Raw genomic sequence first — 23,647 nt, forward strand, 5'->3', positions numbered from 1 at the left:
CGGCTTTTTTCTGTCACTAGGCTTTGCTCTGCTGATGTTCAGCTATCACTGAAAAGCTCATCACACCGGGTAGTTTACTGAAAACATTTTATTGTAATCAAGAAGTGACATAACAAGGCTGCAATGTGTTCTGCAAATCATTCTGCTGCTATTTTATAACTGATACCAGCTGCTTCTGCCAGGCAATTAAAAGAAAATTCAACTGTGAAAATTTTCAGGACAGAAAACTCCAGCCAGACTAATTAACGGTGGTTAAAAGTAAGAGGCCCCAGCAACGCCTTTCATGTTGCGTGGTCACAACTCACAATTCTGTACAAAATGTTCGCTTTTTAAAGCTCCGATGTAAAAATCAAACAATCCAGCGGCAATTTTTTAAGCGCAACACAGGGTCTTTCATGTCATCATTTGCAATGCTTGAACTCGTTCACATTTCAACAAAGTTTAATACAGATGACTTGGGAATTAAGTCTTTTTTCATTATCTGTCATTCTATGTAGGGACAGATTTCACTTTTTGGTCATCTTGCTCCTTGTCTTTGCTCTTCTTCCATTTGTTCTTCTTGTGCTTGTGTTTGTGGCTCTTTTCCAATTCCATTTCATTTCCAATGTGTTTCTTCTGCTGCTTCTGTTTCTTCTGCTTCTTGTCCTTCTTCTTCTTTTTTTTCTTGTTCTTTTTCTTGCTGTCTTGCCTCTCTCCTGAGCTGGCACTGCTCCTGTGGCCTCCAGTCTGACTCTCAGAAGGGCTTTGGCTACGGCTGCGCCTAACACTGGGACTGCTTTGCCTTTGACTTCGCCTTGCTTCAGGCCGGTCACCTGCAGCAGGTGCTGCTGTATCCTCTTTCACCTTATCAACAGCCTTTTCCTTTGGGTCGTCATGAGTTTTCCCTGCCGCTTCCTCACCTTTTGCAGATACCTTACTCTCACTTTCATTGCAGTCTGGTACAAATGCAGCCTCATCAGTGTCTCGCGTTCGATCAGAAGAGAGCGGCGAGGAGCTGCTTACCTGAGGCTTAGGCTGGGCAACACTTTTATTGTTTTGTCCAGTCACGTTCTCTTTCTCATGTTTTACATCTGGCGATTCCTCTCTCCAAGGTGCCTTATTACCACCTGGCTCTTTCTCTTCATTGCTCTTTACTTCTGGTACGTGCTTCTCTTTCTCTTCTCCTGCGTTTATATCTAGAGGTTTGGGTTCCTCCAATGTGCGCTTGGAATCGTGAGCAGCTTTGTGATCAGACTGCTGCCGCTCAGGCGGAGGGCTGCAGCTGCTCCTGTTGGCGTCTCCAGTGCACTTTTCGGACAGCTCTGCTCGTTCGTCTCTCGGCTTACTCTCCTGGACTGACGTAGATTCTCTGTTTTGAGAAGGGGACTCTCTTCCCCTTGCTAATTCACTCTTTTCATCTCTACGCTTGGAACTAGAATAATCTCTGTTGCCATCACGGTCAGAATTTTTGTCTTGCTTAGGAGTAAAGTCTTTAGCAGCGGATCCATGGCCAGTATCAGGCTTCTCTGAAAATCTGCGGTCTTTGGAAGATTGGGAAATACTTTTTCCATCTCCTTGCTCGGTTGCATGTTCTGAGGGGTCTTCTTCTTGCTGAACACTGCTCTTTCTCTTCTCAGAGGTGTCTTTGTCTGACAAAGAATGATCCCGGTCTTTGGTTTTTCCTTTTTCATTTGACATCGAACTTTTTGAACTTTTTGCGTCATGCTGGGAGCTTTCATAACTCACCTCTTTTGTAGTTTTCTGTCTTTCCTTCAAAGGCTCCGTCTCTTTCTCACTCTGTTTTACAGGGTTTGGTGGCTTAGCACTCGCATTTTGTATAACATTAGCAGGTTTTCCTACGGTTGCGGGCACCTGGGTAGATCGAATGTCTTCCTCTTCAGACTCAAAGTCATCCTTCTCCCACTTTGACTGAGGGACCTGGATCATAATAAGGATGTCTTTCTCAGGGGCTGTGATATCATTATTATACTCCTCCATGGTCTTAATGACAGTTTGTTTTGTGTCTGGCTTTTCTTCAGTCTTTCTAATGGGGCTTCCTCCAGTAGAACTAGTGCTAAGAGGGAAAAAGCTGACATTAATCATGGGTGAGATATACGCACCGCCATCTTTCGTAACAGTTTAGAAAACGGCTTGTGTTTCCATTCTAAATCTTGCGTATTTGTTCAAAAGATGTTCAATTAAGGGAACAGACGAGAGAAAGGATGAGTCCACTAGCTAAGACTACGAGCAATCAATTAATTTAGTACCTTCCTACTCTACATTTAATTAACAAAGACACGAGATTATCAGATTGGGGACTGTCTGACCTGGTAATTCCTTCATGTCCTGCTTCTACCAATGGTAGATAAATTAGCTATACATTCTTGTTTCGACATCTAAGCAAGCAATTAGGGAGAGGTATACACAACCACAGTTTTATTCTCATGTCCCAGTGTTCTTCTTCAGAAAAAATGTACGTTTTAAAAACTGTTTAGAATATCAAGACACTATCTTAAGTCTCCAGTGATGTCTTAAATGGTTTGAGTTTGCGCTGTCCTGCTTCTTTAGATGCTGAAATGTACGTAATAACAGCTTCACACTAGATTCACTCTTTCAAAGAAGTTGGCACTGAGCTGGAAGCAGTGTAGCTGTGTCAACACGGCACTGTGCTCAAAGCTCAAATCAGTACAAGATATTGGCAACCAAGCTGCTATTTCTGCAAGGTATCGTTTCATCTCATACTGACAAAAGTAGATCATTACAGCACCTTGCAATTTTTCAAAGGCAACATATTGCATGGTAGAGACATGTCTGTTATCCTTGCCTTTAGCAGTAAGCTGGATCTGAAGGAAAACCTCGAGGGGACTCCTCAGAGAGTCAACATATAATGAATAAGAAGGGGGGAAAAAAGTCCCAGAAGTAAGGGTGAAAGACGTCATCAATGAATTAACCTTATGAGCTGTCTGGGCAGTACAGACTGCTTGTTTTCTTTCACAAAATTTGATTCTGACCCAAGTACAGCTTAGCAGGAAAGATCACAGATTATTCACTCATTTAGCACAGATTTAGCTGTTCCTTTCATTAGTCACCATAAAGACTTTTACATTTGTTTGCAGGGGGGAGGGAGGAAAGAAAGAATAGGAAAAGAAAAGATGAGGTACCTGGTGCAATGTACCAGAGTTGCACTAGATCCATCAGCTGCCGTTCCTTTGCTTCTTACTTTTCCCTTTGCTTTTTCTTGCTTAACTTTGCTGCTGTTCGGCTCAGCTTTCTCACCAGGTTCTTCTGCAGGTAGCACATTTTCTCCACTCACAACCTTTTTGCCAGTTTCTTGGTTAAGTTTAATCTTTTTGGCGGGGTTGTTAAGAAAAGCAGGTTTATCCTCTTCTGGAGTTTGCTCTCCTTTTTCACCATCAGGCTCAGTCTTCCCCTTTGGTGGTCTTTTCGAGTCAGCAGCTTCTGGTTTAGAGGCCTTTAGGGAAGTCGCTTCATGTTCTTCAGCAACCTTTTCATCTACTTTTCGTTTTCTTTGTTCAGGTTTTGCATCAGAGGGGTTGCTTTTTTCAGCAGGTGTTTTTGACTTGCCCTCTTTGTTGGAGGGCTTCTCCGACTTGGTTTCTTTTCGATGGTCTTTCTTTGCCGTTTCCTCGTTGGCTGCTCTGGTTTCTGGGTGATCTTTTGTAACTTTGGGGTGAGCTTTCCGTGGGGAACCAAGAGCCTTCTCAGCCTTTTGAGAGGAAGAGGTTTTAACACTGTCTGTCTTTGGCAACTCTTCCTTCACTTTTTTCACAGCAGGTTCCATTCGAGGAGATTCTTCACGATCGCTGTCCACCTCCTCTTGGGAAGCTTTAGCTGGTTTTATTATGCTGTCGTTCTTAGGCAGAACAGCCGCTTCTGCTTTCCGCTTTGTCTTGTCAATTTTTGCTTTTGGCTTCTCCTTCTCTTTTTTCACCTTTGCAGATACTGGTTTGAAAGCAAGAGAATCTGCTTCCATAGGCTCATCTCTCACAGGGGTGGCATCGTCTCTTCTTGGGAGCATGAACAGAGAGTCCATTTTAACATCTGCTGCTGGAACTGGCTCTTTGGCTTTCCTCGCACCTTCTAACAACTCAGCTTTGGGAAAGCCTTCATTCTCATCCCCTTTTCTTCTCTTCTGGGGGTTTTTATCTTTATTTCCTTTGCCATCTCCCAGTGGATGTTCCACCTCCTTCTCTTTGGATTTTGTAGCATCTCGGATGTCATGGCTCTCTCTTCCAGAAGGTTTTTCAGGGTAATTTCCAGCTGTATTACGATTTCTGTGGCTCTGCCCACCAGGATAATCCTCCCTACGTCCCCAAGCCTGTGGCAAATTCTCTCGTCTGGTCCCAGGCGGACCAAACCTATCTGGAGAAAAGTTGCCCCTGTTTACTGGAGGCGGAGGTTGAGGGCCAACAGCAAAGCTCTTGTGAAACTTTTTGTACCATTCTCTAGAGTTCCTTTCCCATTCTCTGTATCTTTCCTTTTCAAATGGATCTCTCAAGTCAACAGATCTGCCATAGCACGCTTTCATATCATGTGGAGGAACTTCTCTGTATCTGTTAAAATACTCCCTTCCTCCTTCCCCTCGAGGTACGGTCCGTGTAGTGGGAGAGTGGCCTCTAAACACTGGAGACCTTGATCGTGAACGGTATCTTCTTAGCCTTGAATGGTGATAACCCCGTGACCTTGACCTAGAACGATATTTATGACTCTTCCCTTTGCCTCTTCTTGAATACCGTGGGGATCGTGAGCAGGAACGAGAATGGGAACGACTAAAGGATCGAGAGTAGGAGCGAGAGCGGGAAGAACCTGATCTTGACTTGGAGTAGGTGTATGAACTTCTCGAGTAAGATGAAGCACTATAGGGAGACTTGGACCTTAAAAAAAACACAAAACACAAAAAAAGTGAAGTTAACTCAAAACAGTCGCTCTCCCCAGTTTTTTTCCTCCCACATTTGGTTTGGGTTTCTTTTCCTCTCCACAGGCTAATGCCAAAGCTTCTTTCAGCTGCTGACATACTGCTACTGCAAACTGAAGAACTTGATCGTATGTAAAAGTTTCTGCTTAGGAGACAGAACAGCTGCTGCATTGTTAGTGTACCAACATACAGGAAGGGGAAGCGTATTTCCACCCACTTCTATGACATTAACTACCATAGCTATTGATTGATCTAAGGCGGGGTATACTGGCCTCTACTGGTACATGAACGCACACATTTTTCACTACTCAACAACTACCTGCAGTGCAAATCATTTTTGTTGCAGTAAGATGCAAAAAGTGCAAGTCTTAATGGCTAGAGTGCAGTATCAAACACCAAGAAAACACGATTTAGCCTGAAGACGGCAAAGCTCCATTTTAAAATGCCAGCTGAGTCTCTTCATCTTCACTACTGGTTTGGCAATTTGTACAGGATGCAAAAGACTTGTACTGCAATCTTACACCCAGGACTATTTACTCCTGTCGCTGCTGATCCCTTGACTCATCCAATCCATCTGACGATGGAGAGGTGGAGGCGAACTCCTCCTGATTCTTCTAGACAACCCGCTTCTCCATTACGGACGTGTAAAGCAGTTACCTGGAAAACAAACGCCTACGCTCCTTTTGAATCTTTTTATATTCCATCGGTTCTTTACCAAAATCCTTTGTAAACTCATCACATTTGGACTTTTTCTTCTCCCTGTTAAAAGAAGTTTGACCTTTCTTACAAGGATAGTTTGACCTTTCTTACAAAAAGACATCAAGAAACAAACCCTGGCCGATAGGAGAAAATGTCTACGGCACGCAAATGCAAAAGGTGAACATCCTAGTTAAGCAAAGCCAGTTTAGAATGCCTAGAAGTTTCAGGGAAAGCTTTAGAATGACATTTGTCTGGGTTTACTTTTGCATGGTTTCACCTGCAATGAAAAAGAATATTGCAAAAACCACTAGGTCATCTTTGCTTATGTCAGACGCACTTTAGTGTAACTGCAGTCCGATATACTATCGCAAGAGATACAAAAATGAAAACCAACGCAACTTCATTGAGCCAAATACTTACTCCTCTTTAGGTCTCTGTTGTTCTCTGTAAAACTCCTCCCTAGGTAAAGGAGGTGCTTGTGTCGTTGGGATGGTATTTGAAGGAGCCGTTGGTCCTGCTGTTGGTACCCAAGCTGGCGACCTGTTGGCAGGAGCTGGGGGATATCCTGGAGGGGGGGCAGTGCACCCAGCAGCTGGAGGCTGACCAGGGGGAAACTGAGGAGGCAACTGGGGCGGTGGTACCCGCGGTGGGAGAGGAAGGGCATGGGGTGGTGGAGGATGCAAGGGAGGTGGAGGCACAGGCACAAAGATGGCTATTGATGGTGGCAGTGCTGGGGCCTGAGTCCTTTGGGTACGTTCACTAGGCGGGCGTCCTCGATTTGAACTTCTAAAGAAACCCAAAAACATGTGTCACTGTTTGTTACACTCTGCCCCAATTTTAAAGAGGAAGGCGAAGGAAGCGGGAGCACGGTGGCGAGCACTTCTTGTTCTCAACTTAAGCATTTCTCTCCCTGCTGTCTGTTCATTAGAGACTGCCCTCATTTCTTGATCCTCAGACTCGCCTTCCACATCCCCAGCCCCAGCGGTTCCCTCAGTCTTCTCTCCTTATACTCAGCTTTGCGCCTGTGGATGGAGGCTGCCCGTGCTTGAAAGACACTCCCATCTCCCCTGTGCCAAGTGCCCACCGCTCCTCTGCCACTCCTTGATATGGTCAATACTTCACACTTCTGATCTTCAAAGCACTGCACAAATACTAACTCATCTTCTCTCAAACTTCTTTTAACTTCTTCCACATAAGCCTCCTATGTTGTTGCCTCATGAGGATGTGTTTGGCCTGGTTTTGTCCCCAAATTGTTATTTTCGGGCTTACTGAATTTGAGATTTTAGACAATCTGTGGGATGGATCCTGGGGTTTGTTTTTATTTATCTTTAGCATAGTATGAACACAATGCCCCCTTACAATCTATCTATAACAAATACGTACCAAAAGGAAGGACTAACTTGACACTGCAATAATAGAGAAAACAGACTCCTCTCTCTCTCTCCAACTGAGAGAAAGCAGCTTGGCTATTTCAGAGGACTGAATTGAAGACATTCAAAATTTTTATAAAATAACACAACACAGTGTTGACTATCCAATGCTTTGCTCAATCAGTATCAACTAAGTTGGTAAAAAAGAATGTTGGAGGCTGATTTCTATGGGGAAATCAATTTCTCCAGCCCTATTCAGCCAGTGATCAGAAGGGTGGCTTTCCACCTCACCCTTTAATGATATTTCATTTTTGTATGTAATTATGCTTTCTTCAAACAGTGTTCATTTTTCAGAGTCCTCTTCTCAATCATGTGCTGCAGTTTTCTTTTAAATACTCTTACTGCAAGCATAGATCCCCTTCGTTAAAGCCAATTCAAACGAAGCCATTTAAAAACGAATTACCACTTGTATTCTCCACAACTATCTGTGCACACTTATTTCATTCTAAATCAGCTTTAAGTTATTACATTATTATTTACTGTATAAGCTACGTGTTATGGTCTCGTTTAACAGGTTACAAGTAGGAATATATTGAATTTCTGTAGCATACTTACAGCTCCCAGCCTGGTCTGCCAGCTGCTGAGCGAACTGCGCTGGCTCTCCTGGGATGGCCTTTTGGCGTGGAGAGAGGAAAAAGAAAAAAATCCCATTCAGTTGATCTGAAGATAAGTTTTGAAAAGAACTTCTCAAGTTATAGTTGCTTACCAGTTGTGTGTATTGAGTGTCCTTGGGGGCCCAGAAGACTTGGTAACGCTGGTTGTCTTACTACAGGAACCCGACAGCCCTTGTGAATAAATGCAAACAGTTGGAAAAGAAGCTCTGCTAAAATACAAGCAGCACTGCATATGTTGAAATAAAATTTACCTTCTCTTCCACCAAACTGCCGATTGACTGAAAGGAAGATTTAGAAAGCCCAGCAGCACTCACCAGCGCAGCAGGAGGCAGAACAGTACCGGCATCACTACAAAAAAACCCAAATTTTTATTATTCAAACAGTGTTTTGAAGTGCTACTTGAAATACAAAGTCCCAAGTGAGAAAAGGCTGACTATAGTAAATGGGGAAAAAAATGAAAAAATAATCTTCTCCAGATGTACAAATGGGAAGTTGGCCGATTCCAAATGAAGCACTGACGAGAAGTCTGTTTGGACTAGTGGCATTTAACGAGAAATAGAACAGAATAGACTAGACTATTTCAGTTGGAAGGGACCCACAACGATCATCTGCTCTGACTGCCTGACCAATTCAGGGCTGACCAAGTTAAAGCATGGGATTAAGGGCACTGTCCAAATCCCTCTCCAACACTGACAGGCTTGGGGCATCGACCACCTCTCCAGGAAGCCCGTTCCAGGGTTTGAACAACCTCTCGGTAAAGAAATGCTTCCTCATGTCCAGTCTAAGCCTCCCCTGGCACAGCTTGGAACCATTCCCACGTGTCCTATCACTGCATCCCACCGAGAAGAGATCAGCACCTCCCTCTCCACGTCCCCTCCGCAGGAAGCTGCAGAGGGCAATGAGGTGGCCCCTCCGCCTCCTCTTCTCCAAACTGGACAAAGGCAGAGTCCTCAGCCGCTCCTCAGAGGACATTCCTCCCAGCCCTTTCACCAGCTCTGTTGCCCTCCTCTCGACGCACTCAAGGACCTTCACCTCCTTCTTCAATTGTGGGGCCCAGAACTGCACACCGTGTTCAAGGGGAGGCCGCAGCAACGCTGAATACAGCAGGATAATGACCTCTTTTCACTGGCTGCTTCCCCTGCCTTTGATGCATCCCAGGATGCAGTTTGCCCTCTTGGCTGCCAGGGCTCACCGGAAAAATATTTTAGTAAGCTGGCTGCACATAAAAGGATTGGAGTACGTATAGCCCAGACACTGACTCTCAGTTGTGGAAGATGCAAGAACTGAAATTCTCTTGGGAAACGTTTATGTGCTGGCTCAGTGGCTGCCTTAGAGGTTCTTTTGACTTGTGACCTTTGTAGTCAACGGTACAGCTGCGCCTGACAGTCTTCTGGACAGAGTGGCTCTTTGCATTCCAGGCATAAAATCGAAAGGACAGAAGCCCTCAACAACAGTACAGATTTTCCATGTATTTTCATACCGCTTCACTGGGTTGCCAACTAGGACTTTGTTGGTAAATGTTTGTAAAGACTTCAAATTTACAGTGTTTCAATGTTTATTATCCAAATCTGCGTGCGGCGCTGACTACACGGCATTACTGAGAATGACTCTGACTTATAATACTGATGATAGAAATACTGTAGAAAAAAGTGATGTGAAACACCTGGTCAGTTTTACCTCTCATTGGGCTTTTTCACTTTTCAGGAAACGATTATTTCCTCAGTACTAAAGAGAAATGAATGCACTCCAGAAGCTCTGACATAACCAAATGCTTACTTTAGGAATTGCTAGCCGCTTAAACTCAAAGAGCTCCTGGGGGAAAAAAGTTCCTCTTTCAGGGTCAACGCGTACTGAATGACTTGTAAGAGAAGCAAACCAAAATACTTTGGAGAAAATTCTTGCATGAGGCACGCTTCCAAATTATTAAAGTGTCCTCATTCAAAGTAAAACCCAAACCCAGAACGGCCACAGTTCTCTGGAACTGTCACTAATGCTATAGAAATCGCTAGCTGAGAAGCTCAGGAGAAACAATCTAACTTCTTTTATATTCGTGTTGATCTACAGATTTCCTTACCAAAAAGGTCCACCTGGCTTTTCAGCAGGGGCCAACGATGACAGAGCAGCAACAGAAGAAGAAGCCAGACAAGCCAGTGGACTCATGAGTGGATCCCGCTGGCTGGAAATTGTTGGCCAGAGCAGAGGCTGCAGGTTGCGGGCTGTTGTTTGCCTCAGGAGTGGTGGTGGAGGTGGTGGCGGTGGCGGCTGCTGCTGCTGTTGCTGCTGAACCTGCTTATGGAGCCCTTTTGCGTAGCCAGTCCCATTTCTGAAGTTGTTCACAGCCTAGAGGCAGGAAAGCATTTACAAAAAGTTAATACGAAACTTCAGTAGACAGACGAAGAAAAGCCTGCACGGAGTAAAACTCCTTGTGTATCCTGTAAATGCTATCAGTCCTAAAATGAATCAACATACAGATGTATGGATACATCACACTGAACACTGATATTCATGACTTGCAACTCAGAGTAGCTGTATTTAAAGTACTCCAGCGTTAGCACTGAGTTTGAAAGTGAGACAAGCCTGTTAAACAAAAGGGTGACCTGAATTTGCCAGATTGTCTCTAAAGAGTTGTAAGCTTCTGTAACAACAGATAACGTATTTGAAAAGTAAATTGAGCCTTACTCCATTTAGCCTTGCTTAAGGAGAGGTAAATGAATATCTTCTTCCCTTTCAGCTTTTGAAAAATAGACTTTTCCTTGCCAACAGTTTACGTGAAAGTCATCGTGTTACCTGGCGTAGGGACTTGTTGGCGACTAAAGCGTCAGGAGAAACGTCTGTTTGATGACATGTGGGGCATCTGTGTTCCTCAGAGTCCAGTAACGCTGTTCTAATACCTGTGAATCATCAGAATCATCAAAACAGCTTTTAGCCAAACTAAGGAGTATTTTTGGGGTCTAATCAATTCTAAACACAAGTGTGTGGTTAATGGGTGAATATGGTCTTGAATTGAGAGCACGGAGCGATCAATGTTCAACAGTGTAAAAAATTTCCAGTCTGCAGCAAATAACTATACGGTTTGATATTGCACTCATGCAACACCTGAAGATGTAGAGGAGGCTGTGCCTTGATGTTCCGACTGATCTTCTTTCCGCTGGCTAGTACAGTGAGAAGTCACTAACCTCAAGGTTAATGAAGAAAACACATTTCAACACATTAGGAGGTTTGAGTTCTGAAGGTTTTAACCAACCCTCCGGTGGAGAAGAAGGCGGATTAAATGCCTGACTATCCGTTTGTTGCAGACCACACCAAATCACCAGAGCTGGCTATATAATTTTGTATGAGAGAAAGGGCTGTGGACAAATAAATGCAGTCACTATCTAATTCTGGAATCTCCTGCACAATTACGCACTCTTCTCATACTCGTCCTTCCGTATTGTGCTGGTCTGGGCGGGGACAGAGTTAATTTTCTTCATAGTAGCTAGTGGGGGGCTATGGTTTGGATTTGTGCTGGAAACAGGGTTGGTAACACGGGGATGGTTTCCTTATGGCTGAGCAGTGCTTACACAGAGTCAAGGCCTTTTCTGCTTCTCACACCGCCCCACCAGCAAGGAGGCCGGGGGGGCAGAAGAAGTGTGAAGGAGACACAGCCGGGACAGCTGACCCCAGCTGAGCCAAGGGCTATCCCACACCGTATGGCGTCATGCGCAGCATATAGAGCTGGGGGAAGAAGAAGGAAGGGGGGGATGTTGGGAGTGATGGCGTTTGTCTTCCCAGGTAACGGTTACGCGTGATGGAGCCCTGCTGTCCTGGGGATGGCTGAACTCCTCCCTGCCCATGGGAAGGACGGAATGAATTCCTTGTGTTGCTTTGCTTGTGCGCGCGGCTTTTGCTTCACCTGTTAAACTGTCTTTATCTCAACCCACCAGCTTTCTCGCTTTTACCCTTCCGATTCTCTCCCCATCCCACTGCGGGGGAGCGAGCGAGCGGCTGGGTGGTGCTTAGTTGCCGGCTGGAGTTAAACCACGACACGCGTGTAAAGAGATTTAACGAGATACATAAAAAGGGGAAAAAGCTTTCTGCCTTTTTTTTTTCCTTTCTACAAGGAGAGTCCTTTCCTAGTCAGGCTATACTTCAGTCTTAAATCGAACTGGTGACAAAGTAATGCCGTTATCTCCTATGTCTGCTTTCAGAAGATCAGTTTGATGTTTGGGATTAACAAACCTGGGAGTAACACTTACATTCGTCACAGTAACTGTTTCTACAGCAGGGAATAACCACGGCATCAGTCACTGTATCTTTACAAAGGAGACACAGCAGCTCCTCTGGAACGGGATCATGGGAGGAGGAGGGGGAGGACGGCTCCTCGGGTAAAAAGGGTGGCTTTTCCTTCTTGCCTCTGGCATAAGCTTCCCTGGAGGGGGGGGAGGGGAGGAAAAAGAAAAAAGTGAAAGACGAGGAAAGGAAAACTTTTCCAAGCGTAGGATTTTATCAAAGGAAGACAAGAGATGGAATTCTCCTCGCTCCACACTAGCCTTCGAAGACGCAGGCATCTCGTTTAAACTGCTTTTCTATAGCCACAAGACCAGAAGAGGGAGGGGGGAACAATTTTCCTTCTGCAGAACTCTCCCATTCATTGGATCAACTAAGAAATTGGCTCCAACTACAACAATAATGTTTTGACAGCTAGAAATTGGGTGCAAGGAATCCCACCTCTCCTTTGCCAGGGGGTAAAGGTAAATTGCAGGCTCAGGATGAAGTGAGTCTCCGAGTAATTCCATTTTATAAATAAGGGCAGTCTATGTTCCAGCTTCTACAAAAGGAGATCCACGACAGAAAAGCAGAAGTGCTACCAAGTGCATTTCGTAACAGCCCCTCTTGTCAGCCCACTGCTGGATTTTCTGAGTTTAGAGCAACAGGGAAACTTCAGCCTGTTTCACACGTGAGCTTGGATAAAAGTCAGAGGGGGAGGAAATCTCAGTCCAACGGCAATGGGTTACATTTTGCAAGAAGCCTTTGAAACATAAACCAGCAGCAAAACGAGCTTTCAGAGAGAACAACTCCCACTGTCAACACTACTGAAATATTTTGCAGAAATACAGATTCTTAGCACAGCACTAGTTTAACCAGCTTCCAGGGCCATGAGCAGTAGGGCCACCCTATTTTAATCTTAGAAAGTATCACAGATTTTAAGGTTCAGATACAACGACAATGCTTCCTCCCCTGCAATTACAGAGGCTGGCCGATTTGGTCGCCTGGCCACTCAGACATTTACGCACAGTTTCTCTCATTCGCTTTTGGGTCGGTCCAATGAATTCCCTACTTACGCATTAATAGCTGGTATGGCATACTTCCCAGTGTTGGTTAGCATAGCACCCTTTGTATTGGGATCTTTCACCTCTATCAGGAAACTCCGTGGAATTCCCGTGCTCCTTTTAATTCTGGGAACAGACTCAACATTTTTGCCCTGTTAAGAGAAGAAAGGCAAACATAGCTCATCTTAAGACCCACACTTAAAATGACATGCCCATGATTATTCTAAGCAGCAAAAGCCTTTAATCCTCTCCTTTTCCTTAACAGAAGGGTTGCTTGACTAAAATACTTATTTTCCTAAATGAATATAGCCAGGGTGTTCCAAGGCTTGAGCAGTGTTTTGAACGCCGTCGACACTCTTGGGCTTAACTTCAGGTTCCTTAAGGGTGAAATATCCCTTAGCCTGCCCTCCGCTCAGAAAAGACACCAACCCGCTCCTCCTCCAAAGCGCAATTCCCAGGGCAAGCTCAGTTCAGTGCTCTGAACCAGGCACTGAGGAACTGTATATGAAGGTTCAGTTCATACCTCACGCATATACAACGGTAAATGGCATGCATACTCACCCAGAGGCTTGTGTCATTAAAACAGGCAAATATTCAGCGGGTGGGGTCAACAGAAAGGAGCTTGGGTTTATACGAAATACTAAAAACTGTGAACTGTTGTTAAAAAGAGTTAAAACCAGAAACATTTCCAATGATATTGGAATATCTAAAAATATGCATGAAAGTTCACAGAGAAAGATCTATGGACATATTGAATGTCTATGACCTGGAAAAAATAAAAGTTTACATTTACAACTCCAGGTTTCCCTTGAATTTTGAAGGGCTTCACCCCCAGAGAAACAATTCCAAAGATGAGCAGTCATGTAGTTGTTAGGTAACTGCCAAGGTAAAAAAATGAACCCCCAAGTAACACCAGAAGTCCCCCTCAATCTTACCCCATTTGTTGGGCAGTTCTTTATATAGTGGCCAGGTTGTCCGCAACGGAAGCAGGTATATGATGGTGGAAGCAGACCCAAGGGTTTCTTCATGTAACTAAAAGGTTTTTGGGAAAAAGAAAAAGCTATGCGTGCGTCTCTCTTGTTAAAACAAACATCTCTACGATTTTTCCATCATCTTCAAAGAACAGATTGGACGTTATCAACACTTACTTGATTGGATGATACTCATGGCAGGACTGTGTCATCATAGCCTTGATTTTATCTTCTTCAGAAGCATTGGCCTCAGCCAGATTGGCAGTCTGTTCAACAGGCAATACACACATTAGAAACACATTTCAGCCCACACGGCCAAAGACACCACCACTCCCCCGATCCTGCAAAGAGCAGCACAACGCGGGCTGAGGTTGCATGAAAACAGCCGCTGACAGAAAACAGAGCCGTGCTGAAGATGCGCTGCGGAGTCCTTAGGCCACTGCAGGGGGTTTATGGGCCTGGGAACCTACTTGAAAAGAGCCTTCTTGGGCACTCCAAACCTTGGGCTCTCTTTGTACCTCACACAAAGACTCCTGTAACCAATCCAATGTGCTTCCAAGTGGACTGAAGCTCTGTGTAGGAAAAATTATACTATCCAGCACTTTTAAACGGATTTTTAAGCCCCAGACTATTTGAAGCAGAAGATAGCCCCTGGACATTTAATTGAAAAAGATGCAGGCAAGTACCATTATTTACATTTCGCAGCAGTAAAAGGACACACAAGAGTCGGGGAAGTGGGTCTTGCTGGCTGAAATTCAGCTTCAGACACAGAAGCATTAAAAGGAATCAAGCTTTTTATAATCCCTCAGCAAGACAAAAGATTCTTGTCAGTGGACCACGATGTGCTGTAGGCAGTCCCAGCTGCACGTTCCCCCCCGCTACCCTCTTCATATTCAGCGATTTAACTGCAGCAAGCAAAACCTGCCGGTTTTTCCAGTTTACTGTGTCCTTTTAACATACAAATCGTAATAGAAACCTTATCCAGAATTACTGAAGGTAGCTGATTTTTCTTTTAAGTCGTGTTTGTTCCAATGTTTTTATTACACACCAGCCCAGATACAAGCAGGGCCTGAGGGAGTGACTGTAAATGATCTGGACCTTCAGGCACTGATCATGCAGGTCAACCACTCCTGCTTTTGTTTTTAGATGCATTCACTCCCAAAAGCAACCAACCAGGTTCAACATTCTCTGAAATGGTTGTTTCATATACACAGTTTTTTCTCCACAGTCACATAATGCAGATCGACATCTATGAAATCATTAATGTTTATAGAAAACTTTACAGATACTTGACTCGTTTGTTTGAACCCAAACGGTTTACAAAACACACCCAAAACCCACAAAACCTTACTAGGAATAGACCAAAATTCAAACATAGCGTTTCATACATAGGAATAATAAAACAGAAACCTGCTAACACATTGCCTCCATGCTAAGCCAGTCTGCACTGAAGAGGTCAGAGCAAGTAACAGTTTTGAGCTGCTTTATGCTATGTTCCTGTATTTTTCTGAAATACTTAAATTTTCTCAAAAGCTTCAATGTGTGCCCTACTTGGACAGGTTTTCACATTTCAGAGTAAAACTTCACAGGAGTTTACAGAACCAAGGACACGTTCAGAGACAGCACCAATGGAGACCAATTTCTTTTGGTGGCTGCCTTCCAAACAAATTTATGTTTCCTTCCCCCCAGTGTACACAATTTAATTTCTGCAGGAAGAGAGGGAAGAAGTTACCCGTGGGGAGAGATTTCTCTTTCTCGGCAATGAACTCCAGCCTTTATTTTCAGAAGAAAGAACCAGCTCCTCTGCATTAAGCCCTGCCTTCTCTAATCTTTGTAACTTTGCAGACTAGGAATTCAGTTGGCTAGCACTACGCCTGTCACAAAGGGCCATCACTAGTGCTTTCCCCGACAAAGTGACACCTGGCTGAGCAAAACCAGCAAGCAGCTCCATAGCAAAACAGGGCATTACAACCGTTTCAGAAGGGCACATCTGCTAAAATGCCACACATGCGCATCGGCATGTTCCTCTCGACAGTTAGGTACACTGACACAATTTACACAGTCTGCATTCAAACAAATTAGATCGTGGTGTCCACTGTAGATACGCTACAATTGATGAAATTGTGCAGCATCCGCAGAATGCATCTAGAACTATAAGGACTAGAAATTCAAAAATAGCCATGCAATTGTCCGTGTTCCAGAAGCGCTTCTATTTTGGCTGTTGCAAACCCCCTTGAAATGGCCATAACTTACAGCCAATTAAATTCTTCTGTAAAAAGTGTGTTAGTTTCCAACGCAAAATTAACAAAACATAGGAAAAACGGTAAACGGCTTCCGAAGTGCTGCTGCTTTGTGTCTTGCAGATGAGTAATACTGCAACATTATGTTGAGGCTGAGTTCCCATACTGGTAACTCCTCTTTACAGGATAGTACCAAAATATACACACGTTTTAAAGTTAAAATAAAAACTTTAAATTGCTAAGAATTAAATTAAAGTTGTGTTCACATTACAACAGTCATCCAGCTACAGATCACGGTATAGGACTTAAAAATATGAAGCTAACACAGTTTTTTTAAAGTATTTGACAAGAATACGTACATACCTTAGCAAGCTGGCCCAGAGAAATAGATGCAGAAGAGTCATCAATCTGTTCACAAAAAATGAAACACAGATTCAAGTTCTACAATCAAAACACAGCAATAGTTAACCTCTGCTGTAGCCTGAGAGCCTGCGCTATGTCCTCTGAGTGTCACTCAAAGAGGCATTTCTAACCTAGTGCAATCTGTATCTGCTCAAAACAAAGTCCAAGCCTATGACAGCTTAAGAGTGCCTATGTGGTTCATGAGAAGAAACTAAAAGAACCAAACCCGCTTGCGATCAACTCACTGCTCCAGAATATCGCAGAGAAGGACCCCTGTCCAATGTTCACAACTGCTTAAAAGCTGAAAGGGTAAGGAAGCTGTCAATTTTCAGCTCAAAAGGACTTAAAAAAATACTTGACTTTGTTTGAGAAGGAAGCATCACGACAGGAGACTTCTTTTCAGTGTAGTTTGTAAATTAAGCAGTTAACGTCTCATCATTTAGAAATGCACACGGTTTGGGTTTATGAACACAGTACAGTTGCCCGTCAAAATAAAGCACAGGCGTATATGCCCTGAAACATGAACTCTGCCCCTCCTGTCCACCAGTCTAAGAATATTCACCGTCCCCCACCAAACCCAAATAAGAACACCAATCCAAAACATCAGCCATACAAGTAACCACCACTTTGTCTAGACAAAAATCAACTGCTCAAATTATTGAAATAAAGGTGACCGAGAGCTTGGCCAAACTAAAAATTCAGCCAGGAAGGATCACAGTTGTGCCTGACGGTGCTAAAACAACGGCCATGACTCTCTGCATTTGTGCAGCCTCGAAGGACAAACACCAACTAGAGATCCTTGCTGTTACTGAAATAGTAATCGAAGTCAAAAAGGATCCACTTTCCTGCTTTGGGCGTAGTAACATTAGGGCAAGAGCGCAAATGTGGAAGTGGAGAATGATAGCTAACACAAGAGAAGACAATGAAGAAATATTCAAAGTGTAAGCTTTTGTGCATGCTTTTTAAAAAACTCTTAACTCATTTCAATTTTGCTGCTTTACTCTTCAACAACAATTGGCAAGCTTTCCAGTGCTTTATTCCTGAAAGAAACAAAAAGCACACGACAAGCTGTACAAACATACATCTTGCCAGCTCTAGGCAGCCAGATGGAGAACACGGCACCACGTTCAGCTGTGCAAACCCTGAACCTACATGATCTAAAACCGATCACGCGTCCTCTGTACAACACAAAGTCATTCAGGAAATGTTCTAGCAGACTCAGTACGAAATACAACGCATTACTGGGCACAAATACCAACGTTCACATCAGAGCTGTGCAAATAATGGCATTACTCAGTTTTTACTATGCCCAATCAAAGACATTGTATTTACAACCTATGCTATGTTGTACTGGAAAAGATATTAAGTTCATGTTTGGAAAACTACTACAAAGCTGCATTGTTTAGAATTAAGGGCAGTGTGTAGAAAAAAGTGTGAGATTGTGTTTTACATACTGCTCTTGATGTGCCACTCGCTGGCTCAGTTCGACTTCTTCTAGAAGAAGAAATAAAGGTGATCAGAACTTCAAATAAAGCACTTGTACCCAACGTAAAGTAGTGAAAACCGATTATAAAACCTGAATATCAAAACATTATGTCCCGATAGTCTCGTACATGTGGAAATTTATTCATATACACAAACTGTTCTCCCTTGGTACATGCAGTGCAACTAAAAAAAAATCCCCAAATCACGTTTCTACTTTGTCACAAATTACTCTAAGGCTTACAGCTATAGAACACAGCAGTGCAAGAGCAAGCCCTCAGGTATTTTGTCTCTGCTATGGAAATATCAAAAATACAAAGTCTGTACTACAGGTCTGTGTTCTTCCATAATCAGCCACCAAAACACGAAGGTCACTTTAGCCAATGTGGGTGCCCCCAGCGTTACAAATAGGCACCAGATACAGCACTTTAGTTTCTAAGAAAGAACAGGGACAGTCTAGACACTTTGAAGTGCAAGTGCACTTATGTTAAAAAAATCAGCCGTCGGACAAAGAAATACCAAACCCGTCAGCAGCAGAGTCTTTAGAACAGGGTTGCTTTGTGGAAGCCCAAGCCCTGTGCTCAGGTATCTGCCATATTTAGCTATGAAAGTGCCAAAATATTAAATGTGTTACGTATGCTATATTGACTCAAAATAGTAATAGAAAGGTCACCTGAAAGCAGTTCCTGGGGCTTTGTGCGATTTAGGAGTCCTGCGACAAAAGAGAAAGGTCTTGATTGCCAGAATTTGCATTAAGATAATCTTGACAATGTTACAATAGTTTAGGAAATATTTATTACATTTGAACACTCGCTGAGATTCCACACACTCATTGATCTGTACCTGCATGCTACTCATCATGGATCAGACATGCAACCGCTGATAGCGTTAGCAAACAATTCATACATCCTCCAAAGTGTGCCATGAGCAGAGGCAATTCAAAGGCTGCAGTGGAATTTAGGTACAAATAGAGAGAGTGCCATTCTTTCCTCATCCCCACATGCAGGCATTTATTTGGTCTTTGATGCTAGCAGCATCTCTCCTCTCCTTTCAGGGCAGCATTACAATACCAGGAGAGGGTGCCATCCAACCCGAAACGGAGGATGCATTGACAAGACGGCGCTAAGCATACGCATTGAAATTAACCCCCAACACAAGGCCCTGTTTATAAGCACAACGCTGTGGCGTCCAGAATTACCAGGCAGCGCCTGAAAGCACTGTAACAACCACGGCAGTAATACGCCCGAAGTTTACATGCAGAGCCACATTAATTCAGGGGTTTTTGCTTGCAAAGGCTTCCTGGGTCCCAGGATGCTCCTGTACTGTTGGTTCAAGACACGCTGTAACTCATCAGTTTATTTACTGAGAACCAACATTAGAAAGACGTGGCAGAACCCCAAGCTAATAATATCAACTAATTGTGGTGGAGAGGCGTATCTTTAAGTAGGCTGGCAAACAGGACCCTCCAAACAATGCCAGTGGAGCTAATATAGAACTGGACTGCATGAATACATAAATGACAGCAATAATCCTGTAGTCGGGATTGCATTTGAAGGGCTGTCATTTTAATCAATATGCCCGGTTCTCTGTCCTCCGTAAATCTTAGGAATACAGAACTAAAACCTGGGGCACCGGTATCACCTTAGGGTAAAAACAGACTTAGAAGGATAACTAGTAACATTTGGTACCGTGCTAAACGGCTTACTGAGTTTCAAGTTTGGAAAGGATTACCAATTCTGTCATCGTACTCGCACAAAAGGCAATACACTTTAGGATATTGTTGTTTTTCTCTTGCCTGAAACGGACATTGTCTTTAGGAAACTACTAAGAATCACTTCTGAATGGAACTTCTTGTTTGCATGGTTCGCCAGCTGGCAACCCTTGGTCTGTCCTCTAGAGCTAGCGTGCAAAAGCCCCAGATTTGGGGGGTAAGAAGAGCTGCCATATCCCTCCCCCCCCCCCCCCCAAATGCAAGGAAGAGTCAAACCCCGAGAAGCAGACTCTTCGGAGATGGGAACAAATTACAAGTTTACACTACAATGCCTATCTGTCTGTACTATAAAAGCCATCAAAGCAAACACATAGAATAAGGAATCTCTCCATGTAGAGGAAACAGGATCCACAACTTGGCTCTCAGAAGAATCAACCCCAAGAACAAACCCAATGAAACCATCTTAAAAGTTACCACTGTTGGAGGTTGAACCCCGTGGCCCAGCAGGTCTGAAAAGGTAAGTCTGCTTTGGGACAGATACATTAAAATTTACCCCATTACAACAAAAACTAACAGCAGCTTTCACAAGAAAGATCCAATCGGAATGCCTCTGTAAACTACGAGCAATAAAAAAGTTAACACACTGAAACCCCCAACAAAGAATGCAATGCTTTACAGATACTTACATCACGCATGGTTTGCTGGCAGCTTTAACTCCTGCAACAGGGATTCTTCGAACGATGACCGAGGAGTTCTTAGGAATGAGGGCGTTATCATCGGTGTATTCTGCAAACAACACAAATACAGACAAAAACATTAGTCACTTCCTAAGAATGTGTATTAATAGCTAATTACACAGCACTTCAGAGAATCCCCTCACAGATGTCAAAGCAAAATTTGATGTGTAACATCGCGCTTTTATCATCTCAACACACTAACAGTACAGTTCAAGAAATCTTCAGGTCTGATAATCAAACACAAGCAGCACCATCTTGTTCATTTTTTTAAAATAGTTGGAATGCCAACAGCAAAATGGTCCCAAGGGTCACTAAAGGAGGCTCTGCTAATGCATGAGGTTCTTTCCTGACCTAGCTGAAGTGGCTTTTGCTTCTGTTGGGCTCCAAACCCAGGAGGTCTTTGAAGAAAAACAAACAGCAGCAAAGTCTCACCTGCATAAACCAGATTCTGAAGCCTGACCAGCTTGCCCTGCAGCAAAACAGGCACTGCGCTAAAGCCTGGAAACTCTGCGCCATTGCTTCAGTAGCCGTTCACTAAAAACGCTTCAGCTATGCTGCTGGTGCTCAGGACGGACAGAACACGGAAGAGAGCCTGCCCTCGCTGCCTGTTTCTTGGAGCTTCATCCATCAACAGCCACACTTCTCAGCTGCTCGTTACACTGAAATGGAAACGGGGCTGGCAGTTCTAGAATTTGGATCACAGAAATGTTGGGCGGGTTTTGAGCTTGCTTTCACAAGCAGGGCAGAATGGGCTCCAACGCGGTATCTCCCCTCTTCAGCTACTCATCTCGTTTGAATGAACCAAAGGAACGTGAATACTTTCCATTCACTTTTTGCAGAGCAGAGAGACTCAAAGGAAATTCCTTAGGAAGGCAGCCTCGGAAAGCCTCTCGAAAACAGCGTGTGCCTGAAGCTACCCATGCTCTGCCTTGGCTCACACCATGTCAGTCTGCTGAAGAGGAGGAAAGCCGCCTGACCTTTACACAAGGCCCCAACAAAAAACCACCTGCCTGAGACACTTGGACTGAGACAGCTTAAAATGCAAAGATCTCTCCATGAGAATGGTTTTGATATTGCACTTCCACAAGCTGGATATGACTAAATATGTTAAAGCACTCTCAGCAGCCATTCCCTGTAATCTGCCTACAGTTTGCAATATCAAAAGCCCTTACCTTCGCAGACCAGATCAGAACCACGGTCTGAAACCCAAAGATGCTGCATACCCAGCCAAGCTCTGTCAGGGTGGTTTTGCTCAGTGATCACATACAAAATAGGAATATTTCACAATTTACGCTCCATTTTTCAGTGTCTTAGTCCTAGAAAGGACTACCATTGACAAAACCAGAAGCTTTTCCAGAAGGCCCATATCCTGAAACCAACCCCTAGAGCTCTTCTCAAAAGGAAAATCTAACCATTGCACAGCCCCCTGTCAAGAAAGGCCTGCCCTGGGACATTTTGATGGAGCAGGAGCTCCGACAGTACTGAGGCCCAGACAAAGAACGGGGAGCTCATGCCAGCTGCACTTCTCGAAGCCCCAAGCTTCAAGGTTTTGAGCTGCTGAACGAAGCCGTGCAGAATATTCTTCCTGCTCCAGATCACAAACCACCGGGTTTTGATTTCAGAGATACGCGATAAGCAACAGTGGCTCCACAAAAAGGCAGGGGTTTGCTACGCCTGTGCCCAACTGAGGATTGCGGGGGTTCTGCAGAAGATTGCAAGCGGCAGCACCTCTCCTAGAAAGAGACTGTATATATGAGGACAGCAACCAATGCTTTGATTCACAAATCATGCAAGCCTGCAGCGGTCAATTTGAACACGCACAACGGGTGTACGACGCAGAAAGAGGAATAAGACCTCTTTTAGTGTCTTGTGACAATTCATTGACCGTTAGAGGAGAAGCATTGACATCTGCCTTCTGAAGCGACTATCCGTGCATGTATCTGGAGAGAGACAGGTACGTGCTTGTTTTCAATCCACTTGTTAAGTGCACACTGAAGAGAGCTCCAGCCATCTAATGACAGACTGCTATAAAAATGAATTCACCTTCCAAGTCAATCAGTCCACATTTAAATGGATCACCTGAGGAGTGACAATAGCTTGGTGAAGTAAAGGCTTTATTTGTGTAGGACACTTATCATGGCCCATATTGGTATTTGGTGCTTGAAGGATCCTACTGGCTCAGCCAGCAGTCAGAGAATTTGTGGAAGAGTGTTTGCATACAGCAGAGGACATTGCTGAGCTCGTTGTGGGAAGGGACCTGGGGCCAGTTGGCTTTCATACATTTATTTTTCCTTTGCCTCAATTAATTGAATGCATTTTGGTGAGGAAATTTTGTTACAGGTGAAGTCAAACCATGTAGACTAAAAAGTTAATTTTTTTTTTTTTTTTAATCGGAAAGGACTAAAGCTAAAAACACGTGTCTAAAACACAGCCCTGAAGGTAGCTGTCAGGACAGCGACGACAAAACAACAGCTCTGTCGGGCCCCCAGCACAAGTCACAGCTACCGACTGTGGCCGAATCCCGTTATCGCGTCCCACCCCGTGCCCACCACCCCCACCCACCTTCTTGGGTCTGGGCGTTGGAGATCTGCAGGTCGCAGTTGGCCGCCTTCAGCTTCTCGCGGCCCATGATCTGGCGCTTCAGGTCGCACAGGGAGATGTGGAGCCCATTGAAGGTGACTGTATCGTAGTTCAGCTTGGAAAAGAACTTATAGTGGATGCACGACATGGTCGGTGCCTGCTCCGCGACGACGTCTACCGCAGCAGACGGCGTCGCAGCCTCCGCGCCAGGACAGGGCCTGCGGCAGCTCGGGGAAGGGCCCACGGAGGGGGCCAGGCAAGCAGCACGGGCTGGGCTCAAGGCCGCTCAGAGGCCACAGCGCTCCACCACGGCCAGGCCCCCTGGCCTCAGGCAGACTCGGCTGATGGAGGCCGAGTGGTGGACTCCATCCCGGCGGTGCTGCAAGGCCCCGGCCCTCGCCCCTGCAACGCCCCTGCCCACAGCCCTCGGTGATGGAGCTGGGCTGCGGCGGCGGCTCCCGCCCGCTCCTCCTCGCAGTCCAAGCAGGCGAGTGGACGACGGGGAGAGGCCCCCACGGCCCCGGCTCAGCCTCCGCTCCCTCTCCGCACGCAGCGCA

The 23,647-nt window shown here is 44.6% G+C and overlaps 1 protein-coding gene across 1 annotated transcript; it reads right to left on the minus strand.

The window, feature by feature from the left end:
- Nucleotides 1-489: 489 nt before the first annotated feature.
- Nucleotides 490-23,238, minus strand: LOC309603550 (E3 ubiquitin-protein ligase RBBP6-like; the record flags this gene model as incomplete). The annotated part of the gene is made up of 18 exons (XM_082338370.1): nt 490-2,053; nt 3,141-4,874; nt 5,573-5,674; nt 6,035-6,397; nt 7,600-7,657; nt 7,751-7,829; nt 7,910-8,006; nt 9,733-9,998; nt 10,446-10,549; nt 11,894-12,066; nt 12,980-13,119; nt 13,903-13,999; nt 14,116-14,204; nt 16,542-16,586; nt 18,035-18,071; nt 18,736-18,774; nt 20,460-20,559; nt 23,073-23,238. The coding sequence occupies 18 exons, from the start codon at nt 23,236-23,238 to the stop codon at nt 490-492; spliced, it is 5,253 nt and encodes a 1,750-aa protein (XP_082194496.1).
- Between the last annotated feature and the right edge of the window lie 409 nt (nt 23,239-23,647).

Source organism: Platalea leucorodia (assembly GCF_965183815.1).
Source record: "Platalea leucorodia genome assembly, contig: HAP1_HAP1_SCAFFOLD_125, whole genome shotgun sequence".
In the NCBI taxonomy this organism is placed as follows: Eukaryota; Metazoa; Chordata; class Aves; order Pelecaniformes; family Threskiornithidae; genus Platalea; species Platalea leucorodia.